Here is a 27080-nt window from a genome sequence, read left to right on the forward strand (position 1 = left end):
CACAAAAAAATCACAACAAAAGGAAAAAAATTGAAACAAAACATCACTACCATGCAAAAAAAAAAAAAATGCAAAAAAATGGAATAAACCATGTTAGCCATGGATGAGGGGTAGCAGTTCAAAATGACATTTAAGTGACAGGTCGGCAATGTCGCAGCACTGACCTGCATCAGACATCTTTGCAGAGGAAAGATCTACCGCACCTTCTGTGGTGCCACTGAAATTATAGCTGTTCTTACTCTTGTAAAAGAACAGGCCCGCCTCAGCCAGGTTGGTGTCTGACATTGACGGTTTGATGCCGCCAAAGCCCCTCATCCCGTATGACGAGCGGTCATACTGGTAGTGGTCGTCGCGATACCCGAAACGGTCTTCAGGCAGAGGCGTGGCGGGCTGCTGCGCGGTGCAGCTCCCTGCGAAGGGGAGCTTGTACACGACGTCACAACACACGGCTCTTTTCCCCGCAGTCAGATCCACTGGCTTGCCGTCGTCTTCCGTGATCACCGCGGTGACGACGTCCGTGGAGGCGGCGTCCATTGACACCATGGTATTGAATGGTTTCCCAGTGCTCAGATCAACGGCTCCCGCTACAGATGCTGCGCCTGTCGTTAATCCATTCGCAACACAACCGGCGACAGAGTCGGGGGCCATGATTACCGGCGGCGTCTGGAAGGTTCCGCCGCCTGTGCCGGATCCCACCGTGAGGTTAATGGGTATCTCACCAGAAACAGGCAAAGGAGAGTCCACTGAGCGGTACACAATTTGTGAAACTGGTTCGAATGTTTTGTTTTTCGTTAGCTGGAGCGGAACCGAAGACGCTTGGGTGGTTTCTAAACTGTCGCATTTCTGAATGGTGGCGGCGCAGGTCACGATCGTGATGCTGTCGGTCACGATGGAGACCGTGGAGGACTCAGCGCTCAGGTTCACGACTGGCGACTGCACCGCACTGCTCTGGCGAGCGACGTCAGCAGCAAGGGACTGGCGTCTCGAATCTGGACCGGCAGACAGATCCACCCCGTTCATGTCTGACTCTGCGTCCACCTTCAGAGTCCTCAAATCCACCACCTCAGCGGGCAGGGCTGTCTGTCCGTTCTGCGCGGGCAACGGTGGTTTTTGTTTCGCCAGTGAAATCGGAACCCCGTTTGCCCTTGGAGTTGGCACAGGCGGCGGCGCCCTTTCGTGGACAACCGAGACGGTGGTTCTTTGGACCTCTGTGGTAACCACTTGAGAAATGAGGTTTGGCGTGACCACGGGCACCTGTGCCGACGCCGACACAGCCTCGATGATGTGACAGGAACTAGATACGTGCTTTTCTGCGCTGCATATCTCCTGGCTCTCGATGGATTCCGTGACTCGAGTGTAGGCTAGAGGCACTCGAGTCGTATGAGCAGAAGCCGACTGCTGGTGTGATTGCGGTTGAGATCCTGTCTGTGTTTGGTGATAACTTTGCGGCTGAGCTTGGTGTGCTGCGGTCGGACCATGGTCAGACGGAGCTTGAGTTGAGACGGTGTCGACTGGAGAGCTGGGTTGAGATGGGAGAGTGATGACCACGTATGTGTCGCGGAGATTCTTGGCATATCTTGGCGAAGAAGGAGACTTCGGCGACGGTTGGGAATGCTTGCTCTCAGACGAAGGGCTGAGATTCAAAACGATTTCGGAGGAGCCCGTGGTCAGCACGGTCGGCCTTTGAGAATGTGCGGCATGTGCAATCGAGGAAGACTGCGAGGACGGTTTCGGCGCAATTGGGGGTTTGACATGTGCTGGTCTGTGACCTTCCCCGATCCCAGCAGGTATGGAGGGCTTTGGGGGAACGGGAGGCGGGACTTGATGTTTATACGTCGGTGTAACTGACTGTTTGGCTTGGGAAGCCGTGGTGACGGTCTCTGGCTTGGCTTGAGGCGGGAGCGGAACTGGAGGTTTCCTGGGAAAGACTGTAGGTTTTTGTGGCGTCGCAGAAGGAAGTGCTGGTTCAACATCTGCTTTTTCCTGAGAATTACCCCGACGCAGGACACTTGGTTTTGGGGGAACAGGTGGTGCGGTTGAAACGATGCTAGGAGTACCTTGTGCATACTGAGGGACTGTGGGCAAGGCGGTTACAGGGTCTGGAATTGCACTGGATAAGTCAACGATGTCAGTCTGGGATGCGGTAACGGGGGTTCGTGTTTGCGGATCTGATGGAAGAGACGTAGTTACCACAGTTGATGTTGTGTCTGATATGACCTCGTCCTTTTTAAGGATACTCTCTTCATCCGAGGACAACTCTCCTGAAGAACACTGCGTGACCCTCAGGTCTGGGATCGGACGGAGAGCCTTTCTAGACGAGGTGGCTTCCCCGACTGTCTCTTGTAAAGTAGGACTTGTTCCAGGAGTCAGGGCTTTTTTCATGAGTTCCTCGTATGCAGTTTCAGCATCCAGTAGTGGTTTTCCGTCTTGTCCCAGAGTCGGTTGACCGACTTTGGGCGAGATACAGTCAGCGGGCTGCAACACAATTTCTGGATTTGTAGTTTCTATTTTTGGTTGCATGTTTTGGTATTCCTGTTCTAGTTTCATGAATTCCTTTCTTTTCTTTATCATGTCTTCATAAACTTCATCTGGAGATCTCAGCTTCTTCGGCTGAGCAGGAACACTCATCTTTTCCGTGTTTCCCACATCAATAAGAGCGTAATCTTCAATGAGAACACTTTTGTACGGACGCTCCTTTTCTGGTTGCAGCTCAACGTTTTCAACCGTAGGGGACTTCGCCCTCAGCATGATCTCCTCATAAGCTTCATCAGCAGATCGCAGTTTCTTCGGTGATTTATCTGCGTTTTGATCTTCTGTCGGCGAATGAAGGGACACCGACGTGGGTAAGTGATATATTTTCTGCACCGCCGCAATCTTCGCCGCATGGATTTCAAACCCTTCAGCGTCTGATTCGATACTGGGGGAGAAATCAGAACAGGACGAACGCCTGATCTCCTCCATCTCGGCTTCTTGCCTTAGTTCTTCCGTTGGTGAGGCATCTTCAATCGGTGAAAGGTTGCTCGGCGGTGTCTTCGAACGGTCACGTCTCTTCTGGCCTCGAACCTCCTCTTTGTCTTTCTTTGATTTTTTACCAGATCCCCTTTGTTTTTCCTGCTCCCTGAGTAGCTCCTCTTCTTCACGCATCTCTTCTTCCTCGGAGGAGTCCTCGATCGTCGGAAGCATCTGTCCAGGTTGTCTGTGTTTGGCCTTCCTGTGCTGCTTGCTCTCGCCAGAGCGGACGTGGCCGGGACTGCTGCTGTCGCTGTCTTCGTCCAGCGAGGATAGAGATGTCGGGGACGTCCCGGGTGTAAAGCTGGATGCGTATAGACTGGATGAACCCTCGCCTTTGGATCGATCGTCCGGTGAGTCGGTAAGACTTTCCATTTCTGGTTCCAGATCGACATTGGGTACGCAGACACGGCTGCTGGTTGTATTCAGCTCCATCGTTGGAAATATACGAACTGCGGTGCCAGGTTGACGTTCAGCTTCTTTTGGATCTTGAGCTTCAACCAGAGAGCTTTGCAGTTCTTTATCCTCGTCATCATTTGGACTTATGGAGTCCTTTTTGGTTAGCCTTTTGGTCTTTCCGGATGCACTCCTCGCCGCAGGAGACGGTTTCTTCTGCTCCGATTTTTTCCTCTCATCCTCTCTGATTTTTTGCCTGATTGGGTTCTCCTCATCGGACGGCGAGGCGTCCTCATTTTCACTCATTTCTATGATCTGTTTGCGGATGAAGTCCTCGTCATCGCCTGACATGGGGCTTTCTTTTCCGAAGCTTTCGCTGCTGTCATCCAAAGAATCTGCCTTGACATCCAGAGGCACCAGAAGCTTTTTCTTTGCGTTGCTTTTGCTAAGTTCTCTGTCGTCTTCTGAGCAGGGGGAGTCGGGTGACAGAGGAAGGACCTCCAATTTACGTCTGGTCTTCAACGTGTCCGTTTGATTGTCCGAATCGCCCTTTGCTTGCGCCTCGAGAATGGGTAGGACTGTGCTCTCCAGCTTTGCCAGGTCTGAGAAACTGGTGGTACTGCCTTCCTTCATGACGTTTGGAGGTTCCTTCAGGGTCTCAACCTTGATGACCTGTTGGGTTTAACACAGATATTAACATGACTTCGATTAAACTTGAACGATCTCATAAAACACAGCAAAGAACAGTGTTACAACCACTACTTTTTCTTCTACGGTCACCTCATGCATTGTTTCTCCTTCACACTGCGGTTCCTGAGGCTCTGCTTGGGCCTCCTTCTTCTCCGTCAAACTAGCGTCTTCTGTGACTACAGAGTCTAGGATCTGGGTTTCTGCTAGAGGGGCTGAATCAACTACAGCAGAAGCGTTGCTATTTTCCAAACCTTCATCTGAGACTGTGTTGTTCTGTGATGTCATGTTCTTCTCCGCTTGAAACTCCGCAGCGCCATCTGTGACGCCGACTACACTGGCCTCTGATATTGAAATAGATTCCTGGATGTCGCTTGTTACGGGTAATGAGCCAACACTGTTTTTGTTTGCGTCGCGGTCTTTTTCCTGTATTTCTACCGCTTTCTCCGCATCGTTCGCTAAATTCTCACAGATACTGTTTGACGTTGACGTGGTTTCGTCTGGGATGGCTTTCTCCTCGAGGGTTTTATCGCTGACTTGCATGTGACTAATGACAGCTGAGGGAGAAACCAAGTCCTCGCTCTGAATTGCCTCATCGGTTTTGACCTTCTCGCAATCTTCGGAATCCGGAACCACCACAGCTTTGTGAGCGTCATCGTGCTCTTCTGGCAAAATATCTTCATCTTTCTGTGTCTCTGCTACCTTCTCTGGGGAGGAGTCTGTTTGAACGAGGATCTCGTCAGCAGAAGGTGGCCTGTTCTCTATTTCTGGCTCTGCCTCTTTAAGCACAGCGTGATTAAGAGTGTTATTATTGTCACTTAAAAGAGTGTTCCCTGATTGTGTTTCAGGCGAAGCCAGCTCATTAAGAAGTTTCTGCTCAGTTGCCTTCATCTCCATTGTTTCTTCAACCGCACTTATTTGATCTGTTTTATCCTCGCCGGCTGCCGCTGAAGCTGTTTTTTTATGAACCTCTTCAAAGTCATCGCACTTTATCTCAACACCTGGCTTCTCATCATCGTTTCCCGTATTTCTTTCTTCTTCGATGGAAGTGTCCGTTATTGTTTCTGGCTCGGCTGTTTTTTTTACGTCACTTTGCACGGATACTTCCTCATCGGCAGCCATAGTCAATGACGCATTTTCAACAGTTGTGGTATCGGGGAGTGACTTATTTTCCGTGTCAGGAGGACCGACCTCGAGTTCTAATTCATCAGCCTGACTTTTCTGCTGAGCAGTAGAGTCAGGTTGATTAGTGACTGATTCTATGAATGTTGGAGGATCTGACTGCAATGTTTCCTTCATCTTGTCGTGTTCAGGGCCCTCGGTTTCAGCTAACGGGGGTGCATTTGCAAGAACATCAACAGAATCATCTTTGCTCGAAGGCATTGCTACCGCTGGTTCGGGTTCTGTGCTAATTTGAGTCGGTTTTTCAGCTTTTTCAGCCTCGGTTTCTGGGGTGATATTTGGTTGGTTCATGCTCAAGGTGCAATCCACAGCCTGATTTTGTGGAGTCAGCTGGGGTTCATCTGCAGGAGGCACCCGACTTGAATCCGGCAATTCATTCTGGAGCTCTTCTGACTCCACCTGAGGGGTTGTTTTGGGCTCGAGTGGATTAGTTAGCGCTGGATTTGTGTCTTCTTCTGCCTGTGCGGGTGCGGTCGCTTTGTCGCAACCCGGGTGAGGCACCTCAGGGAGGTTCTCCCTCACCTTCTCAGAAGTACTTGGCTTTCCCTCAGCTGCTGGTATTGTGCCGTCGTTCTGCGATACATGTGCATCGATAGCGGGCGATGTGTCTGGGTTAGGATTATGTTGCTCGACTACTGAGATTTCCTCAGCATCTGACTTTTCTACGTCAGCGCTCTGTTGCTGCTGTTCTTGGATTTCAGGATTCTCTGAGATGTTAGCCTCGGCTGCGAGTGGTTGATCTGACTGTGGCTCTTTGCTAACTGAGTGTAGTTTGTCGTGTTCATGCATTATCGGTGCGGGTGTATCTTCTACCTTAGTCTCAGGGGCTGGTGGGGTTTGGTCTTCTACTACGGGGTTGCTAACTACAGCAGCGAGGGTGGAGGAGGAAGCGGGAGCGATACTAGCTGGCTGCATCTCCGGTGGGTGGACGTCATCCTGCTGACTGGTTCTTCTCGTTTGACAATTGAGGCAAAGCCATTCTTTCTGAAATGACAAAGAGCAAAATAATTGGTTAGTTATTCATTCATTCATCTCAGCTGTCTTCAGCGAGAGGCGGGGTACACCCTGGACCGGTGGCCAGCCAATCACAGGGCACATATAGACAAACAACCATTCACACTCACATTCATACCTATGGACAATTTGGAGTGGCTAATTAACCTAGCATGTTTTGGGAATGTCATGTAAATTGAGGGAGCAAAAGCAGTATCGGCCACAAATATCGGCCCAAGCAAAATCGGCCATCGGCTAAGCGTGATGGGAAAAAAATCGGTATCGGAATCGGCCCAAAATCGGCCCACTGAATGGATGCTGAAACGGCAACCAAAAACTTAATGGGTCTGTGTGTGACTCCACACACACAACATTATCAACATTATCACGCTCTTTATCTGCAAATCGATGGTCTTTTCAGTTTGCAACAAACGTCAATTCTGTCAAATTTTTACTAGCTGAAGCATCTTTCTTGTGTCCTTACTGCAAAAATCATCGATGAGTCGGCAACTGGATGGGAAACACCCCATCGCAGCATGAGCCAAAAAAGATCTTTCCGCTAATAAATATCCCAAATTTATTGACGGTGCTGCCTTTTTGTCTGCGGAGTTAATGTAATTCCTGTTTGATTTATGAGAGTCAAATGTTTGGAGAGTGGTGATTACTTTAAATGCAGTGTGTTGGGTAAAAGTCCACTACAGCAGCAGCAGCTCTGTGGCTACCACGTTATGAGCAGCAGATACTCATGAACGACTACTCATATGTCAGCAGATACATAACTGGACTACGGAATTGGAACCAGATTGTAAGTATCTGTAATCGATCACAACTGGACTACGGAATTGGAACCAGATTGTAAGTATCTGTAATTGATCACAACTGGACTATTACGTATGTCCACCCTTTTATGTTACATGTCCCTTTATCCCTCTACAACAGTCACCGGGTTCGAACTCAATGCAAAGACAATAAAGTGCTACAAAACAACAAACAAACGGGCTGCTCATTAGCTGATTAAAAGTGTAAAACCATCGCCTTAAGAAGTCCGAATCTGTCTTTCTTGTCATTTCTGTCAGACACCAAGACCTCCTGACCACAAAGGCAAAAAAGCTTTCTGTCTTTGTTGATCTGCACAAGCAGGTGCTGCAGACCTGATCAGAGATACGCTACACCAAAGATGGTCATGGTGCACACTGCTCAGCACAGCACAGCACCGCACGGATCCGCCGCCATACTGTATCCTTTCTGACACCCTGCCCCCGCCCCCCCCTCCACATGCTTGCCTTTGGGATTCATTTTTCGGTTCATATCATCTCTCTCCTCCGCGTGAGAGTCAGCCCTCCTCCGCTACACATTAGCATCCTATCTGTCATCACCCCACACCATCCAGGGAATGTTTTTTTTTTTTTGCGCTACTATTTGAAATGTGACTGTCACCTAGCGGTTTTTCACCAAAAAAAAAAAAAAAAAAAAAAACACTGCAGTTTTTTTCTGCTGAAGGATTTGACTTACTGTTTCCACTCTGGGAGAGCTGCCACTGCAGCTAAGTGCATTGAGGGGGAGCCAGTCAGGATGTAAACACAACAGTCTGTGCTAACCGAACGTGACGAGTGCCAAAATGTGTGTATATGCGCCGTAGAAAGCCAGCCCGTCTGTCTCGGCAGCGCCTGGGCTCTTTTTTCCCCCCAGTACCCGGGGTTCTAACGGCACGACATGCAAGCTTTTATTACAACGCAATCAAATTTACTGCTTGTAATGTCGCCAAATGAGATGTCGCACCTTGTGAACAGACAGAAATAGCCTCACACACACACACACACACACACACACATATATATGCATTTAAAGAGGTAAATGTGAATAGATGGCACACAAAAGGATGTGTGTTTAATAGCGAGCTTGCCCCGCGGTGGCTCGTCTTGTCCGCCTTTGTGGCTCGTTCGTGGCCACGACTATTTTTATATGCCCGGGCCTCCTGGGCACGTGATGGGAGAGCTGTGAGGCAGCAGCACTGAATTTGACCAGGGAAGGGGGGAGGGTGGCCGATGCGAGCATATATCCAGGCTGTGTGTAAAATATACAGTCGTATGCAAACGTTTGGGCACCCCTGACAATTCCGTCACTTTAACAAAGAGCTACTGGAGTTAGTTTCATTTTGATATACTCCTTATACTCCTTATTTCTAAAATCACAAATACCATATCTTACTTATTGTGCGGAAATATGGGCTAATAACTATAAAAGCACTGGCTAAATGTACTGCAAAAAAGGCCAGTAAGGATAATTCATAATGCCGCCTACAGAGAACATACTAACTGCTTATTTGTAAAATGACAAATACTTCAACTTGCTGATATAGTTCATCTTCAAACAGCTAAAATAATGCATAAGGCTAAAAAATAAGCAATTAGCTAAAAATGTCATCCAATACTTCTCTACAAGAGAGGAGAAATATGATCTCAGGGAAGAAGTACATTTGAAACACTTCTATGCTAGGACTACGTTAAAAAGCCATAGCATTTCAGTATGTGGAATCAAACTATGGAATGGATTGAGTAAGGACCTCAAACAATGCACAACAATGAGCCAATTCAAGAAACAATACAAGCAGTTGATGTTTGCTAAATACAAGGATGAAGTCTTCAACCAGTCATGATGTGCTATATATCTCACTATATTGACACTTACTATGGTACCCATTATGTCATTGGATGGTCATATTACCTTGTACTTCAGTACGTGACAAAAATTAAAAATGTAATCTATATTAGGAAAGCAGGAAGTGAACAAAAAGATTTTTTTTACAAAAAGTAAAAAAAAATAAATTTAACTATATTAGGAAAGCAGGAAGTGATCGAAAAAAAATGTAAAGTTAAAAAAATTATTAAACTATATTAGGAAAGCAGGAAGTGAACAAATGTAACAGTTACTGATTGTAAAAGTACCAGATGGAGGGGTAGGATTTAATAAGCTTTGCTTCTTCCTACTCCTTTTGGACATGTGGAACTGTGAACCGATTATGTGATGCATTCAAGTGTAATCTGATGCATGTTCAAATGAAATAAAACCATTACCATTACCATTTCACACAACAGATGAACAGAGTACTAATATTTCAGGAGTGATCATTGAAATTGACTGTACATGCTAATTTGTCTCTTACGGTTCCACAACTAGCATTGATGAGGGTTAACCACCTGAGTGGAGGATCAAGCCTCCGCAGGAATAACAAGATTCCCGTAGCCCTTTAAATCCTTTTAGGAAACTGGGATTAAACCCAAGGCAGCACACATGTGTCCCGGCTCTGTACACGCCTACACAGGCCGCTCCTTTACTTCCTGTCTCTTCCAACAGGAGTTATGAACGACACACGAGAGAGTGTTCCGTGTCATTGTGACGCCGTGTAATGTAGAAGGAGTCCAAGCATGAGTTCTTCGGGTAGTCGAGCGGCGAGGGCCTCTATCGAATTACAAGCGTAGCTATTTCTACGGCGTAATTATGATGGTGCTGATGGTGCCATTGTGGCTCCTCATGACAAGCGCCATTTGCAATTACAAATCCTGTGCAGTATCTGATCAAGCTCCACATGCAATATTAAGGCTCTAAGTACGATATATTAAGTATTTCTATAATACCTCATATTAACTCACTAGCAGGATCTCATAGTGTATAAACTGCTCATATATTTAATCTCATTTCATATTATCTGCAAACTGTATTTGACAACAATGACGGTACTGTGGACCCTCGGTTGGCCTCCACCACGGGTGGCATGTTTTTCGGTTATTATTGAAAATGTATGCCATATTTTGCCATGGCCAATTGTGTTCTTAATGTATTTTTAATAACAAAATTATGACATCTCATCGTGTATCGACTGGTCACATATTTCATTTCATTTCATATTATGCAAACTGTATTTGTATATGAACTGGGTAAAATTTTCGATTTGTTAATACTTGTGTTGTTTATATTGTTTAATGTGGCCAAAATGTGGCCCGCAGGACACTAGTTTGAGGCCCCCGCCTTGATATGAAAGTTTAATGTTAGTGTGGCCCGCGCAAGTTTGATATGGATGCTGTATGTTATCATGTACCTAGAAAAAAATTATTACGTTTGATTAACTGTTAATAGTTATCCTCCCTATCCGTGTGGAAGTGGTAAGTTTTTGGCTATTTAAGTTTAAAGGAAATAACTTGAAGGCTACCGTTTAGGTCGCTAGCTCTCTAGTTTGTGAGTTAGCATGTGTCTCAAGATATTTGAGAACAGTGGAATGTTTTATCAGAGCTTTTCTTGTAGAAAATCGGAACCAAAGCAAAGTTTATTTATTTTTCTGTTTTTAAGAAATGCATTTTGTTTTGTTTTTTTTGGAAAACCTGCGGCGGCCCAGCCTCGCCCAGACCCTAGCTCCAGTGGCCCCCAGATAAATTGACTTTGAGACCCCTGTACTCATGCAAATTTCCCCACTGAGGGACGAATAAAGGCTTATCTTATCTTATCTTATCTGGAATGTTCTTTGACTGCACACACACACAATGCTGACTCCATAAAAGTATAGCTTTCATATTCCGATAAAACTAATGGAGGTAAGATGCCGGGATGATTTCCCAAGAGAATGACGGTGCGGTGGCGCCGGGAGGTCATGTCCAGCTTAACGGAATGACCAGGAGAGATTATCAAGGGATGGCCGGCTAAACGTGACGCCTTTGATGGAGGTGGGAAAAAAAAAAACATTGCATTGTTGCTGCATTGATTTTTTTTCCAACCCCACTGACCGACTCGCTTGGACCGACCCACTCAACCGGAAACACTTTTTGGCCTCCATTCCCGCAACATTGTGATGCTGCACCACAGCGGCCCATCTGCTCTCGGCCTTGTGAGGTGACACACACCATGTTGCTCACACAAGAGAAGCAGGTCAAAAGGTGTTTGGGTTCTATGTGTGCTTTACAACACACACACACACACACACACACAAACACAAGCCCCTCTTAGTGTTTAGTGGCGATGGCTTGAATTGCTGTTTGAGGGCCAGACAAGCTCATTTGTCTTCACTTGGGCTTATTCTCCATCTCCATCATCCACGGAGACTGGCGCCCCCACCAACGGAGGAGGGGTTCATGTTGATGAATTTTCACCTTTTAGTGAGGACTACATGACGAGTGGGTCTTACCTCTCCTAAGAGGGGGCTGGGTTTGAATCCACACAGGTTGCACACAGTCTTCTTGCACTCGGTGCAGAGGCTGCAGTTGGCCGCTTCCGATGATGATCCCACGTTCAGCTCCGCGTTGCAGAGAGGACACTTTTCCTTCGTTTCGGATGTCACATCAGCCGCCTCTCGCCCCACGGATGTCGTCCTTGCCGCCTTTTTGGGTTTCGCCGGTGGAGTGTCGGGTGCAGAATCCGAATCAGGAGGAGAACCGGGAACAGAGAAGGGAGAATCAGGCGGGGAGCCGGGCACCGAGTCCGGCGGCGATGCCGGTGGAGATTCTGCAGCCTTCTCCTCCTCTCCAGTGACGAGACTGGTAGCCGAGTTTAAGAGCGACGACCCGAAGCTGAACATCTGAGAAGCGGCGGCCGGCGGTTTCGACGCCTCCGACAAACCTCCGAAACCTCCAAAGAGCTTCCCGGTCATGGACTCGTCCTGCTTCTGAGCCGCCTGAGGCTTGGCGGACTCCATCAATCCGCCGAAACCTCCAAACAGTTTCCCGGTGACGGACTCTGCCGCTTGTGAGGAGGCGGCGGCCGGCTTTGCTGAATCGGTCAAACCCCCAAAACTGATACCACCCAACCCCCCAAAAAAGCTGGACTCCTGTTTGGCTTTCGCCGGTGACTGCTGCGGGCTGGCTTTTTGCTGAATAGGACGTCCGGTCTTGGGGTCGATCTTGGGGGAACCTCCCAATGAAGACCCCGGGGAAAGCGGTCCTGGAGAGCTCGGGGATTTCTGCCTCGGGGTGGTCGGCGGCGTCAGCCCTTGGTCGGTGGTGCTTTGCTGCTTGATGAGAAGCTTGCCAGGCTTGCCCGAAGACTGTTTCTGCGGCGAGGGCGGGACCGAACCTTGTTTGGGCTTTGTCATGCCGGGGGGGTCCATGCCCCCCATGGCTCGCTGCATCTGGCAGTTGAGACACAGCCATTCTTTCCCCTGGGCATCACAAAGAAGATAGTTATGGTTAGAAGACATATACATACAAGCGGTTAGCAAAAGCAGTCATTCGAGATCAGATTTCTGGAAAAGGCGGAGCACCAGCGTGTTCTACTTCGGAAAAGGACAGTCATTCCGCCATGCTGTGTTTCACGTCCACGTGTAAGAGAATGTTCCGGCTGTGTGTCTAGCACACGGTCTTCCTGTGGCCATAATATGAGTCACCTTCTTCAACATCCCCCCCACCACCTCCATATGCTGCCTCTGCTTCTTAAGGTCCCTGACACGCTTGTGGGATGCTCACGCAAACACTCGGCTAAGCCAGGATTCGGCAGTACACGGAAAGCGGGAAGGAGGAGAAATGTACAGAAGGAGACTTACTGCAGAGTCCGGGGGGCTGAATCCACACAGGCTGCACACTTGGTTCTTGCACTCGGTGCAGGTGTTGAAATTTGGCGGGTCCTTAGAACCGGTGTTCAGTTGCGTGGTCTTACACAAAGGACACAGCCCACCTCCGGGCGTCCCTGACCCCGGCTGACTCTTGGCTGGCTCTCCGGGATGAGCGCCTGGGCCTGCTGGTCCAGGCTTTGCAGGTTCTCCATCTTGTGTCTGTTTAACACCTTGGCCTGGTCTGGGTCCTTGCTGTCCTGGTGGGGTTTGGCCTCGTTTGGGTCCTTGCTGTCCTGGTGGGGTTTGGCCTTGTTTGGGTCCTTGCTGTCCTGGTGGGGTTTGGCCTTGTTTGGGTCCTTGCTGTCCTGGTGGGGTTTGGCCTTGTTTGGGTCCTTGCTGACCTGGTGGGCCTTGGCCTGGTCTGGGTCCTTGCTGACCTGGTGGGCCTTGCCCTTGTTTGGGTCCTTGCTGACCTGGTGGGCCTTGGCCTTGTTTGGGTCCTTGCTGACCTGGTGGGCCTTGGCCTTGTTTGGGTCCTTGCTGACCTGGTGGGCATTGGCCTTGTCTAGGTCCCTGTTGTCCTGGTGGTCCTTGACCTGGTTTAGGTGCTTGCTGCCCTGATGGCCCTGGTCCTGGCTGCCCCTGGCCTTCCCTGGGGGCCTGGCCAGGAGGTCCCTGAGCAGATTTGGGCCCCTGGCCTTGTGGTCCTTGCCCTTGCTTAGGCCCCTGTCTAGGAGGGCCCTGACCCTGTTTCTGAGAAGCCCCTTGTTGTTGTTGTTGTTGTTGTTGCCCCTTTGGACCTGAACCTTGTTGAGGACCCTTGCCTTGTGGTTTCCCTGCTTGGCCAGACTCAGCTCCTTCCTCCTCGTCTCCAAACAGTCCAAACTTGGGGATGTTGACGGCGTCGCCCATGGAGGAGATGGAGGAGGACACGGAGGAGGTCATGGACGACACGGCGCTGAGGGGGTTGGCCCCGCTGAGGAAGCTGGAGCCAAACATGCCGGATCGCTTGCTCTCAGACTCCTTAGGCTCCTGCCGGGATCGGGAATCGTAGAGATTGAGCGACGAGGGGCTGCGGCCTGTTGCCGGCCTGCCGGGGGGGCTCTGGTTGAAGGCGTCTACCGTCCGACTCTTACTGAGGCCTGTCGGGCCCCTGGAGGCCCCTGCCTGCTGGGGTCGCTGCTGGACACCAGATTCCGACGGTCTGGGAACGGACAAAAGAGAAAAGCAGTTGAAAACTAGGATATTTACTGGTGTGATGCTAACTTAGCTAAGTTGCTTTGAGGTCGCCAAGGGGTAGGGGCTAACAGGGAATCGAACATGACTGAGTGACACTGAGCGTACATCACGTAGATGAAGAGGGTGTAAGCGAAGACGCCTTTGTTAGCGCTGAGGCGAGAGGAAACCAATTCAGTCAGTGGCTGTGATGAAAGCGAAAGCAAGAAGCTAACATCGGAAGTGGTTTCGCTTTGCTCGCTATACGCCCAAGCTGACTTTACTTGCTTTGCTACATTAATAACAATACAGTTATCTTATTTTTTGAAGCCTTATTGCACAATTCTGATGAATTCTGATGTTCACAATGTGCTGCGATTCAGCACCACGGACAGAGGCGGCATGAACGATGCTTTCAAATATGAAAAATCTTCCTTTTAAAATGAAGAAAGCAGGAGGAGGGAAGTGACATTAACACTGCACTTCTATTTTTAGTCATATTAATATTGATGCACCCCCACTGCCTCCTCCATTGCCGGCTTACATATTTTTAACAAACCACCTCTCACTAAAAAAGACAAACTAAAGAGTTGGCACCATGATTGGAAGAAGATGGAGGATATTTGAACAAAAAAGTGTTTTTGTTTGTATTTGCAGCCTTCACCCCCCCCCCCCCACACCACCACCACCACACACACACACACTTTCTCCACAAGCCATTAAAAGCCAATATAGTGATAATCATTAGTCAACAAGTCTAAATGACAACATTGATGTAGATACAAGCGACCATTTTGTGTACAAAAAAAACACACTAGGTTGATTTTTTGGGGGTTTTTTTACCCAGCAGGCATTTCGAATATTTCTCACAAATACAGGAGGTGTGTCTCCTCCTCTGAGCTCACCACACCGAGACGCTGACATAAACAATTCAGCCATCTGGATGCATATTCCACGGTATTAATAGAAGAACCCGAGTGTACGCCATGTGTGAAAAAACAGAGAGCTACACGCTATAAAGAAAAACAAAGCTGCAAAATTAAACCAGAAAGGCGTTTGTTCCGCCATTCGGATGTTGGTGATTAGCCATGGAAATTGGCTTTAATAACGAGATCACGTCTCGGAGGATGTGAAAAATGGGCGTCTCCGGCCACAACACATCCATCCACTCCCGTCCATGTTGGAATATTTGATAAGAAATGTGAAAAAGCCCTGCCTTCGTGCGGCCGTTGCACCCCCGGGCTGCCTGCCCTGCGCCCTTGACATCACCGCGGCGAGCTGCTTCCGCTGCTCCTCGCTCAGCTCCGCCAGGTCCACCGGAGCTCCGCCCGGGACCCTCACGAAACCCCCGGCCCCGTCGGGTGCCAGCCCCTCGGGTAGCCCTGAGAGCGGGCCCTCGCCGCCTTCCAGGCTCGCCTCGTTCCCCATGACGAGACCCCTCCCGAGGAGTGCGTCCTGGATCGATGCGCCGAGACCCGCGCTACCCTTGGCACTATGAGTGGGGGGGTTTAGCTCCGAAATGCGCAGCGGAAACGGCCTCGGTCGGCGTCTCGGTGCATGTCACACGGCGGTATCCATTTAATGACGACTTTCCCCGCAGGAGTCCACCGCCTCTGGCATGTTTTCTATGCAGAGCATCTCTGCAGCTTTACACACCAGCTACTAGCTTTCCGAGACTGGGGGGGGGTCTTCCTTTCACTCCCTGAGCAGCCACCAAACACCACTTCCGGATGTTGTTTCAAAATAAAACTAAATTTACTCCCATTCCTGCTTGTTACACATTTTATCTATGCACACTGTATTAGTAAATCAAACGAAACAAACTAAATAAACACGGATTAGTTTTAAATGACACAATCGAGCAAATACGTTACATTTACTAGCATGTTTTGGGACCCAAAATGGCCATGGCGTGACGCCGCTTCCGCGTTCTAACAGGAAACACTCGCTAGCTTGACCGCGCACGCGCAGTCTCTTGACAGGTGAAGTGGATTCTCCAGTGGAGCAAAATGTGTCTTTAAAGGGTGCCAACCGGTATCGATGCAGGGGAATCCATACAACGATGAAGTATTTGGGGGGAATTGTTGTGTTGTTTATGTGCTGAGGCTTTACTGGTGCGACGACAGCAGTGAAAGACAAAATGTCACATGTCAAGAAAGATATTCACAGTACAAATACTGTGGCGCACTGAAGGATGACTCATATTATGAATAATAATAATAATTCACAGCCTTGGCTTTTTCCCTTTTTGGCAATTGTACTGGAGATGATCAAATGTACTGACAGTCAGAAGTAGGCGGATTCATTCCTAATCGTTCAAATTTGGATGAAAATGATGACGTGTTGTTACGGTATATTATTATTATTATTATGATTATTATTATTATCATATAAAATGTGGAAATGGCTCAGTTGATGAGAATAAACACACCACACGCAGCCGGCATTACAACGCATCGCAACCCGTCAGCTCCACTGAGCGTCAAGCCGATGTGTTGCAAGATGACACGAACGCTCATTTGCTGTGTGTGTGTGTGTGTGTGTAGCTCTGGGCCACATGTGTCCTCCATGCATGAGAGCATAGCCTAGAACCTGTAGAACCTAGTCCGAAGGCCGGGCTGGATAAGCTGTCTTCAACAAGCAAAATAAGACCAATTGTTACCTCCGCCAAGGAGTTGCACGGATCAAAGCGAAACACAGCACTTTTTGTCATTCGGGAGGTTCTCTGTGTTCGATTGGCTTGGTCTTAACAGACGGAAAAGCTTTAAAAAGTCACATGTTGTTGTGCTAACACTTAGCCCTGTTTATTTACCATCATTTAGCATTTAGCTAAGGCGGATACTGCCAAGATCCTTCAAGGCACTATCGTCTATATCAGGGGTGGGCAAACTTTTTGACTCATGGGCCGCATTGATTTAACAAAATTGACGGGGGGGGGCAGACTATATATTTTACACATATAATTCTAATAGTTCACATTCATATTAATTCATTTTCTATCGCTTATCCTCACGAGGGTCGCAGGGGTGCTGGAGCCTATCCCAGCTGTCTTCGGACAAGAGGCGGGGTCCACCCTGGACTGGTGGCCAGCCAGCCAATCACAGGGCACATATAGACAAACAACCATTCACACTCACATTCATACCTATGGACAATTTGGAGTGGCTAATTAACCTAGCATGTTTTTGGAATGTGGGAGGAAACCGGAGTACATGCAAACACACAGAGATGGCCGAGGGTGGAATTGAACTCAGGTCTCCTAGCTGTGAGGTCTGCGTGCTAACCACTCGTCCACCGTGCAGCCCTCATAGTGGTATCACTATTATGTATTCCCCACTGGAACCCAGAGTTTCCCCAAAGCTCCCCCAAAGTTTGTAGTATGTAAAAATGAAGTCCGGTACGGGACGATGGCATCAAAGTATGGCCGTGATGATCGGGATGGCGTGTTTAGTCAGTACTGCAGCTCTTTATACGCTTTGGGAAAGACAGTCAAGCTTGTCGGGACGCAAACCCACACATGTAACACGACTCTGGCAACCGGATCTCAAACAGTGGGCGCTGGTCATTAAATTTGAATAGCAATAGAACTGAAGCTGAAATCGCACATTAAACAACCAAATAAGCAAAAGGTTACATACCAGGAAGTGAGTGTGGTCGTCCGAGAGCGGAGTGAGTGAGTGAGCGAGTGATTCCTGTTGCGTTCCACCTGAGCCTCCCTCATCCTGATTAGCGCCTAATTCCAACCTCTTGCCGCCGCCAATTCCTCCCGACCGGCTGGCCGGCGTGCCGCACTAAAAATACCTTTAATGTCACGGCAAGGAAGGAGGAAAGACGGAAGGGAGGCGGCTTTTTCTCTCCTTGTTTTTCCACCTGACACAAACACAAACACGTGACGTCAGACGAAGGCGTAGAAACATAGGAGGAGGTGTCGCTAATCAGCTTTAGCAGTAATCCGCCTCCTTGTACACTGGCTGCATTCATTCCATCCGTGTTAGCTCACCGGGGATATATACCTGTGCTGGAACCTTATTCATGTTGGATGGAATTGTTGTAAAGATATAAAAACAGGTAAAAAAGGCAGATAAGAAAGCATGTAATGAAATGCAACTATTCCACCTGATATATTTGCATTGACTACGCTAACGCTACACCTGCCATCAAAAACAAAGAACACAGCAGCGGCGGCAGTGTGCGGTGAAGCTAGTCGCTAGCCGGCTGGTGGCTAGCATAACATTCATTCATTTATTTTGTACCGCTTTTTCCTCATGAGGGTCGCAGAGGTGCTGGAGCCTATCCCAGCTGTCTTCTGGCAAGAGGCCAGGTACACCCTGGACTGGTGGCCAGCCAATCACAGGGCACATATAGACAAACAACCATTCACACTCACATTCATACCTATGGACAATTTGGAGTGGCTAATTAACCTAGCATGTTTTTGGAATGTGGGAGGAAACCGGAGTACCTGGATAAAAAATCCACGCTTGCACGGGGAGAACATGCAAACTCCACACAGAGGGTGGGATTGAACTCGGGTCTCCTAGCTGTGAGGTCTGTGTGCTAACCACTCGACTGCCGTGCAGCCTGGTTAATATAACACAATTCCACAAAAAAATCCTTTAAAAGGTGGAAGTACATTTTTAAAACATTTATCTTTTACTATATGGGAAAAGTAGGGCTGCACGGCGGTCGAGTGGTTAGCGCGCAGATTAGGGTTCAATTCCACCCTCGACCATCTCTGTGTGGAGTTTGCATGTTGTCCCCGTGCATGAGTGGGTTTTCTCCGGGTACTCCGGTTTTCCTCCCACATTCCAAAAACATGCTAGGTTAATTAGCCACTCCAAATTGTCCATAGGTATGAATGTGAGTGTGAATGGTTGTTTGTCTATATGTGCCCTGTGATTGGCTGGTGACCAGTCCAGGGTGTACCCCGCCTCTCGCCTGAAGACAGCTGGGATAGGCTCCAGCACCCCTGCGACCATCGCGAAAAAAAATGCGGTAGAAAATGAATGAATGAATGTATAGGAAAAATATCTATTTAATGACATGAGTTGGACATTTCTATGATCATTCACAAAAAGAACAATAACTTACCAGTCAAATATCTACTCCTCTTCCACATTGACTCACTCATAGTGAATGCTGTCTTGCCTTCTGATTGGCCCACACTGAGGAAGACGATGGAAAAACACACACACACACACACACAGAAAGAATGAGTGTCGCAAGGCGTCTACAAATCCCCTCCCCCTTTTGGCAAAATTCATGAATTATTAACGCCACCTACCTGTCGTCGCCACGTGCGTCATCATGGCTGTGCGTGGATGCCGTTGGACGTCCCCCTGGTGGCTCGTGGGGGACGTGAGGGATGAGTCACACTGAAGACACACACACACACACTTCCTGTGACAGTGGTTGTCTCAAAGGACAACGAGTGTTGTTTCATTACTTAGATGTAAAATAAATCCATGGGTGTAGACAGGCACAACGTACCCCCAAGCTGAAAACAGTCAGATGTGGACACATGGGTCAGCTAGACTGGAAAGAAAAGAAAATGGTTTATTTGTGTATTAGCAGGATTATCCAGAAATTCGGTATGGATCCAGGATTTTTTTTTCATTATTTTTTTTCAGTAAAATTAATATTAATATACAAGGTAGTTGATCTGTATTGTTATCACTTTTATAACCTCTTTTTGCGCTCATTCATTTTCATTTCAATACACCAAAGACTAATAAAATCCAAACTGTGGGTCACTAACGGCTCCCTGGGCCACACTTTGGATTCCCTTGCTTTGTGTGCATTTTTTTTTTTAAATATGAGAGAAAAATAAGAGAGAAAAAAACACAAGCTCCATCCAGGAGCTCTACTCCTGGTTGCCATGGTTTCCTCAGGAGCTGCCACTCACCCGCTTGAGCTTCTCATTACCAGATCACTTGAGGGTTTAACATCAGTCATGTTGCGGTAGAAAATACATTTGAATAGATACAGATACTGTAAACAATTATGAATCAGATAGTGTCTTTTAAACGGCAATGAAAAGCTTCATCCGATAGGGGGCAGCATTACATAGGGATTGTCACTATTGAATATTCTTACACAAGCAGTTTTGATTCCACAATATGCTCATTGAAGTGCAGGACTCCTTTGCAATACACGTATAGAGTCTCAAGGGGCGTTCAAGGACGGTTGTCATGGTAGCAAAAACAGCTTGTTCTCAACAAGTGTGCATCTTGAGAAGGCAGGGGGGGGGGGCATGATTGCACTACTTGAATCACTTCAGTCCCAGAAAAGCATGAGTCTTACTGGCAACTGTTTCTCTCTTGGGAATTGTGATGTTTTGTTTTTTTATTGTTTGTTTTTTAGAAAGCACTTATTATAAGCGCTGGTTAAACACTGTCCTGCTGTGGTTCAAACAAGCTTTGCTAACCAGCGTCGTTTGCTGCTATTTTGTGTCATTTTCTCGTAAAACAGTACACAATTAATTCTATAATTTTATCAAAATAGTACACTTTTGAAATAAATGTAATAACTGTACTTATTCTCCATTAATTCCGGTGGAAAATATTTACTTGATTAACTATTCAACCACAATGAGTGACAGATGGCGCAGGAATCGCTGCTGCCACCTGGTGGACGGCGGTATTAACAGCAGTTATCGCCACAAAGCCGTTTTTAATTTTTTGCCGTGTCAAACGGGCCAATAATACTAATTTATATACATTTATATGCACAAACGTATGTAGTAAACACAGCTCCGGCTCTAAATTGAACTTTTAGGTGACTCACCTTGCCAGCGATAACGTTTTGCTAATGCTAGCGAATGCTAACTTTGGCTAATCGCTACGTAACATACACGAAAGCGATATACACGCTTAACAGTGACGAAAGTGCATGGTAAAATGGAGTTTAATTGTTCAAAGCTACCAAATTGCTCTTCAAAAGTCAGCAGACACCTTTTAACACAATCTCCGTACTCACCTGTGTATGTTGTAGTTCCTGTTGTAGTTCTCACTCCTCTCCTGTGAGTGGCGCTGTTGCTACACGAGTTAAGAAAACAGCACTTTCAAATGCACGCAACAGTAAAATATATATGAGACATAATATTGCAGAAAATAAGTTTCTAACAGATTTTTATTCAGACAACATGCCATAAAGAAGTGTTTTACAGCAGCGGTCACTTTCAGCTCTCAGTGTTCAATTAAGGATACACTAAATTATTTTTTTTCTGTGCCAATGTGTGGATGCTCTACTCTTATTGTGTAAAAAGGTACATTATTTATGATCCAGCAGCTTTTTTTGCCAGCTTATTATTATTATCATCATCATCATCATGGTGTTTGTCAGCAAAAGTAATATCATTAAGGGAGCTGTCTCACACAAAAAAAAACGCTCAAGAGACAATAGAAAGATGCACTTACAGTAGGCAGCATTCACATGCAATATAACATGTCTTCTCCTCTGACTAGTTTTCTGCACTACTTCTTACAGAGATTCACAGCTAAGTTTTTTTAGGGGGGGTGAGGGTGGTGGTGGGGTGATCTTACACACAAAAGACACAAAGATGGTATCTAAAAAATATGTGTTGTGCTTATTATTGCTGGGTTTTTTTTTTTTTTAGACATATGTTCTTGTATTACTGTGTCAGTTGGTCCAAAGTTTTCCTTTCCGCTGATGATGCGCCCAAAAATAGCATATCAAAAATAAATGCACCCCTTTCACAAAAAAAAAACGAGCAATAAATAAGGATTAGGTGTACTGTATATACACAGAGTGAATTTTGTTGTATATATATGTACACAAAATGAGTGTGTGATGTAATAAGTTACACAGAGGAGGGGGTGTCGGGGGGCAATGAGACCACCACAGTGATGCTGTCGAAGGTTCGGGTAGGAAAGTCGATATAAAAAAAAATACAAAGAATTCCATAAAATAACTAGCTTATGAAAATAATGGACAACATGCACAGTTCATTTCCTGTTTTTGTTGGTCTGCATGTGATGCTGATGAGACATGGAAGGCTCTGTAGAAAGAGTTTCTTGTCACTAAGGGAGGGGGGCGGTGGGGGCGGGTCACATGCTCAAGTCAAAACGTTGTGGAGGATGTGCTTTTTAGTTTTTTTTCTTGAAGCCTCCGAGTCACAGTTTTCTGTGTGGCTTATTGGACTAGCTTATATATACAGGAAGTGGAAGTCCTAACGCCTTTTTCCAGTTTATTGGGCTCTTCCTGTCGTTGAAGGAGTACGGCGAAGAGAATCCGACACAATCTACAGGATGTGTTGGATGTGCTTGTTTGTGTGCTTCTCCTTGATAGGACTCAAACACTACGCGGGGGTCTCTGCAGCTCGTGGGTCCTCCTGTTGCGTCCCTTCTTGCTCTCCTGCATGCGTCTCCACTTGGCGGCCTGCTGCTGCCCTCCCGCCCGCGGAGCGCCCTGGTTGCTTTGCGTCTTGGGTTGGTTCTTGGGCGCCTGGACGCTAAGCATTCCCAGTTTCTGGTTAGCGTCCGCTGTCGGCGCTCCGGCCTGCGGCCACGTTTTGCCCTGCGCTGCTGGACTGGCCTGCTGCTGCTTCTGAGCGTTGGGAGCCACGGCTTTGGGCCGTAACGACGGGTTGGCGTTCGGCGCCTTTGACTTCTTCTGCTTGCGTTCTTTCTTCCACACACGGTCGCAAAACTCCTCCACGCTGTTGAGGTCCGGGTGATCCAGGAGAGACAGGAAATCCCGGTACCACACCCGCTGCTTGCCTGAAGGGCCCGCCCCGACGGAAAGGTGCCCCGGCAGGATGTCCCCGAGCCTCTGAGAGGGGACCACCTGGAGGTTGAGGCGCAGGAGAGGCTGAATGAAGCCGTGCTCCACCGCCTGGCAGTGGTAGACGCCCGTGTCCGCTTGGGCTAGGCTGCGGATGAGGAGGCCCTGGTCCGTGCGGAGCAGCCTGTCGTCCAGCTTGATCTGGAGAAGACACCAATCAGGAGAAGAACAATTTATTTATTCCCGTTTCATCCCGTTTCGATGCGCCGCTGTGGTGTGAAAGGTCACCTCCTGTTTGCGCTCGTCGTTGGGCCTCTGCAGCTGCCAGTAGATGAGCGCCCGCTGGGACTTGGGGCTGCACTCCAGGAACATGCTGCTGTTCTCCACGCCGTACACCACGCGGTCCTCCACGCCGCCCACGCCACCGGCGCCATCCACGTCATCTAGTTGGGACGTGGGCATGAGTCAGACCGGTGACCCCCCCCTTCGACCCCTCAGTGACAAATTCTTCAACTCAAACTTCTCATATGTGATATGATAGCGATAACAAAGTGAGGTGCATTCACGGACATTGGGTCATTACACTATTTGTACATTGTTTTTCCAGACAGAGACTCGTGTCTTGGGATGCTCCTATCTTTTATGTCCAAATGTTGATGAAAAAAAAATTATACAATTATTATGATTAGTTATTTTGAATTTCTCTTATAATAAAATGGAAAAAAGTCAAGATGGCGCTAGCTGCATTTGAGGTATCATTAAAAGCATTATCGATCTATTTGCTTGCGCTTAAAAATGTTGCCACTCAGCTGTTGGTTACAATTATGATTAGTTATTTTGAATTTCTCTTATAATAAAATGGAAAAAAAAGTCAAGAAGATGGCGCTAGCTGCATTTGAGGTATCATTAAAAGCATTATCTACCTCTGCTTGTGCTTTAAAATGTGAATCAACACCGGCCTGTAAATCGTCAATGGCTACACCAATCATGTTCATCCATGTGATGGGTATCAATCCCAGAAACGGCCACAGAAACCCTGACTGGAGCATCCGTGACGCACTTTTGCGTCCCGACCCACCAGTTGAGAACCACAGAGTCAGACAAATGCAAACACCGGGATCATTCTAGAGTGTGTTGTTTGTGTGTTTTGTAACCACGATACCGTACCGTGATGCTGAAGGTCTGAGCACTGGGAAAGCGGGTCGCCATTCCTGATGTCCTGCCGTCTGGTGCGCCTGGGATGAGTTAAATGATATATAAATATCGATAATATTAAACAATCTGAAAATCAATCATGGTTAATGAACAGGCATCGTATATCCAACAATATTCATATCGCCTACGTACTATTTTTTTGTTTATTTTTTAATTGTATTTTTTGTGTTTATTTTATTTTATTGTTCATTTTATTTTTTTTCATTTTATTATTTTAAATTAAATATATATTTTATTACAAACTTCAATTACAAAACAGTATAAAACAGTATTAGAAGAATTACAGGAACATAAAAGTGCATCGCCTAATGCCATTCTTAAAGCGATGCAAGGATGCATCAACCCTTGAGCGCCGCTAGGGGCCACTGTTACGCAATGCAAGATCTCAATCAAAAAAAGCCCTTTTTTTAACTCAACCTCCTCTGGCCGCTAGGGGCCACTGTTACCCAATGCAAGATCTAAATCAAAAAAAGCCTTTTTTTAACTCAACCCCTCTGTTAAAGTACTTGTGTGAAAAGGAGGGAAATAGGCTGAATTTAACGACTGTACATACTCGCTGCCCTCTGATGGACTGTAATATGAAAGTCATCTTTTTTTAAACCACAATGGCGAGGAACGGCGACGTCGGCCAGTCAAGTGTTTCCCTTGTTGCTATTTATCACGGCTGACACGGGGAATGATGAGAACAAAGCGGGTGAGGGTCAGGGGTCCCTTTGTGTGCCCTAAAGCTAAGTGTACCCCACAGGGATAATTACGGGACTTCAAGGTAGCAATTTGCTGTGCCAAAAAAGGTAAAAAATCAAAAGCGTCTAGGGTGCAATAGTAGTAGAACATGAAGGGGGGTTTGGGGGGGTAATAGTGCGGTAAACCTACAATGTCACACTTTGTGTGGCTAACCTTCCTGTGCGAGCACACGTGGTTCCCATTGTGGGAGTGAAAATATCTGCAGTGGAGAAGAAGAACGGAGGTGGTGGAGGCGGCATCCCTGCAGGGCGTGCCACCTCGGCCGCATGCCTGCTGGCCTACTTGTGCCGTGGATGAATGAGCTGCGATGTGTGCGAGCCCGGGGTAATTTGAGGGTGTGTGTGTGTGATCGTAACTCCTGTCCGCAGGGTGAAGTGGTCGGACAGACAGCTGCAATTTAGCCGACACGCTCCCGTACCTCTTGGCGGTGGGAAAGTATCTGGAGCACTCGGCGCCGTCCCAGGCGCAGTAGGGGTCCCGAGCCAGGCAGCACTCGGCGCAGGCTTTGCCGTACACCTCGCAGCGGTGCAGGGGCATCTGGGAGACGCCCAGCGACGAGCCCAGGTACAATTGTTGCTGTGGGAGGAGCCAAAAATGAGTCTTTTCCTTGAATCAGGCAGACAACCACAACATCAGGACCGCGATCCATCTTTAAAAAGGATAACAATGGCAGTCAATCAAAACAACAGGACTTCAATTTGGAATGATTTCATCTTTTTGTTCAGGGACCAAATGTTGATGAAAAAAAAATTATTAAAAAGTCAAGAAGATGGCGGTAGCTGCATTTGAGGTATCATTAAAAGCATTATCTACCTCTACTTGCGTTTTAAAATGTTGCCACTCAGCTGTTGGTTACAATTATGATTAGTTATTTTGAATTTCTCTCATAATAAAATGGAAAAAAGTCAAGAAGATGGCGCTAGCTGCATTTGAGGTATCATTAAAAGCATTATGTACCTCTGCTTGCGCTTTAAAATGTTGCCACTCAGCTGTTGGTTACAATTATGATTAGTTATTTTGAATTTCTCTCATAATAAAATGGAAAAAAGTCAAGAAGATGGCGCTAGCTGCAATTGAGGTATCATTAGAAGCATTGTCTACCTTTGCTTGCGCTTTAAAATGTTGCCACTCTACAATTATGATTAGTTATTTTGAATTTCTCTTATAATAAAATGAAAAAAAGTCAAGAAGATGGCGTTAGCTGCATTTGAGGTATCATGAGAAGCATTATCTACCTCTGCTTGCACTTTAAAATGTTGCCACTCAGCTGTTGGTTACAATCAAGTCGAGGAGCATTTTTCCCTCTCACCGCTTTCTCATGCACTCCAAATGATTATTAGTTTGTGTTGTTTACCTGTTTGGTTGACAGCTCCATGGCGGTGATGGTCGTTGGCTCCTGCATCACATCAACACAAACTTCAATGTGTGAGAGCTCATCCATCATGTCCGCCTTCTCCAAGATGGCTTACCCTGAAGACGCTCATTTCCTCCAGCACCACCTCCTCCAGGTCATGCCAGCTCTCTCTGGGGATGGTCACCACCTTCAGCACCGTTCCTACGTCTGTTAACCAACAGTCAGCATTCCATCACCAGTCGGCAACCTGACACATGACCAGACCCAAACCCAAAACCCAAACACAAACCCGTGCCGATGAACATGACATCGTACTGCCCGTCCTCGGCTTCCACGCGATCCACCACCAGCTGCGAGAACTGGTAGCCCACGTCCGTGCGCACCACGATGGGGCGCCCGCCGATGGGGTGCACGGGGTTGTACATGGCCGGGTGGCCCCTGGCGAAGGTGATGACATCATCCGGGAGGTCTTTGGTGGAGTCGAAGCCGCCGAAGGTCTTGCTCGGACACTGGGGAGGAGACACAGGAAGTGGTAGCTTTCGTACACGTACGTCTATTTGCAGCTTCCTGTCAATTAAATAAAACTTTATCTCGACTGTTTACATCCAGGGAAGGCTTCTGATTGGCTGATATGGTCCGAGCACCGTGCTGGCGTGCGCTTGATTCGCGTCTTGTTTACATAATACCAACAAACGAGCGCCGCTACTCACAGTTCCAGGTCGCGGGTAGGGCACCCTGCCTTGGAAGGGCACCCACTGGTAGTTGGGTCCGTCCCTGTGGGCGTACGGCCCCAGGAAGACCCTCCTGATGTCGGCCATGTTGTACATGCACACCGCCGAGCCTTTGAAGATGTTGCTGCAGGGGGAAAGAAAGAAAGAAAGAAAGTAAGACTCGTAAGTGACTGATGGCTGATTGCTTCCAGGTTTTATTTTATTGACGGGAATTTTGGCCGGGAACGGCAGAACTTCCAAGATCAATCAATCTCCGAGGAAAGGGAAGCTGTTTCTG

At 47.5% G+C, this 27080-nt stretch overlaps 2 protein-coding genes across 12 annotated transcripts in view; both read right to left on the minus strand.

Annotated features, from left to right (window-relative positions):
• The window catches only part of pcloa (piccolo presynaptic cytomatrix protein a), a 36297-nt gene extending 18445 nt beyond the window's left edge, over window positions 1-17852 (minus strand). For 2 of the 9 annotated variants that reach the window (XM_078787436.1, XM_078787423.1), the window contains exons 1-5: window positions 15231-16198; window positions 12791-14003; window positions 11441-12409; window positions 4186-6258; window positions 165-4077 (exon numbers count right to left, since the gene is read on the minus strand). In XM_078787436.1, coding sequence (XP_078643562.1) covers window positions 165-4077; window positions 4186-6258; window positions 11441-12409; window positions 12791-14003; window positions 15231-15442 — 8380 coding nt within the window. In that variant the 5' untranslated portion in view covers window positions 15443-16198. Of the gene's footprint in view, window positions 1-164; window positions 4078-4185; window positions 6259-11440; window positions 12410-12790; window positions 14004-15230; window positions 16200-17652 lie in introns of those variants that run through there. The other 7 variants (XM_078787417.1, XM_078787409.1, XM_058078661.2 and 4 more) reach the window with 7 other exon arrangements.
• A 3284-nt stretch (window positions 17853-21136) lies between these two features.
• Window positions 21137-27080, minus strand: part of sema3aa (sema domain, immunoglobulin domain (Ig), short basic domain, secreted, (semaphorin) 3Aa) — a 46265-nt gene continuing 40321 nt past the window's right edge. For all 3 annotated transcript variants that reach the window (XM_078787456.1, XM_058077822.2, XM_058077821.2), the window contains exons 10-17: window positions 26783-26927; window positions 26362-26581; window positions 26188-26279; window positions 26073-26114; window positions 25137-25294; window positions 23927-23994; window positions 23048-23202; window positions 21137-22960 (exon numbers count right to left, since the gene is read on the minus strand). In XM_078787456.1, coding sequence (XP_078643582.1) covers window positions 22328-22960; window positions 23048-23202; window positions 23927-23994; window positions 25137-25294; window positions 26073-26114; window positions 26188-26279; window positions 26362-26581; window positions 26783-26927 — 1513 coding nt within the window. In that variant the 3' untranslated portion in view covers window positions 21137-22327. The remainder of the gene's footprint in view (window positions 22961-23047; window positions 23203-23926; window positions 23995-25136; window positions 25295-26072; window positions 26115-26187; window positions 26280-26361; window positions 26582-26782; window positions 26928-27080) is intronic.

This window comes from Doryrhamphus excisus, linkage group LG2 (assembly GCF_037039965.1).
Source record: "Doryrhamphus excisus strain RoL-2023G ecotype Guam linkage group LG2, RoL_Dexc_Guam_v1.1, whole genome shotgun sequence".
Classification (NCBI taxonomy): domain Eukaryota; kingdom Metazoa; phylum Chordata; class Actinopteri; order Syngnathiformes; family Syngnathidae; genus Doryrhamphus; species Doryrhamphus excisus.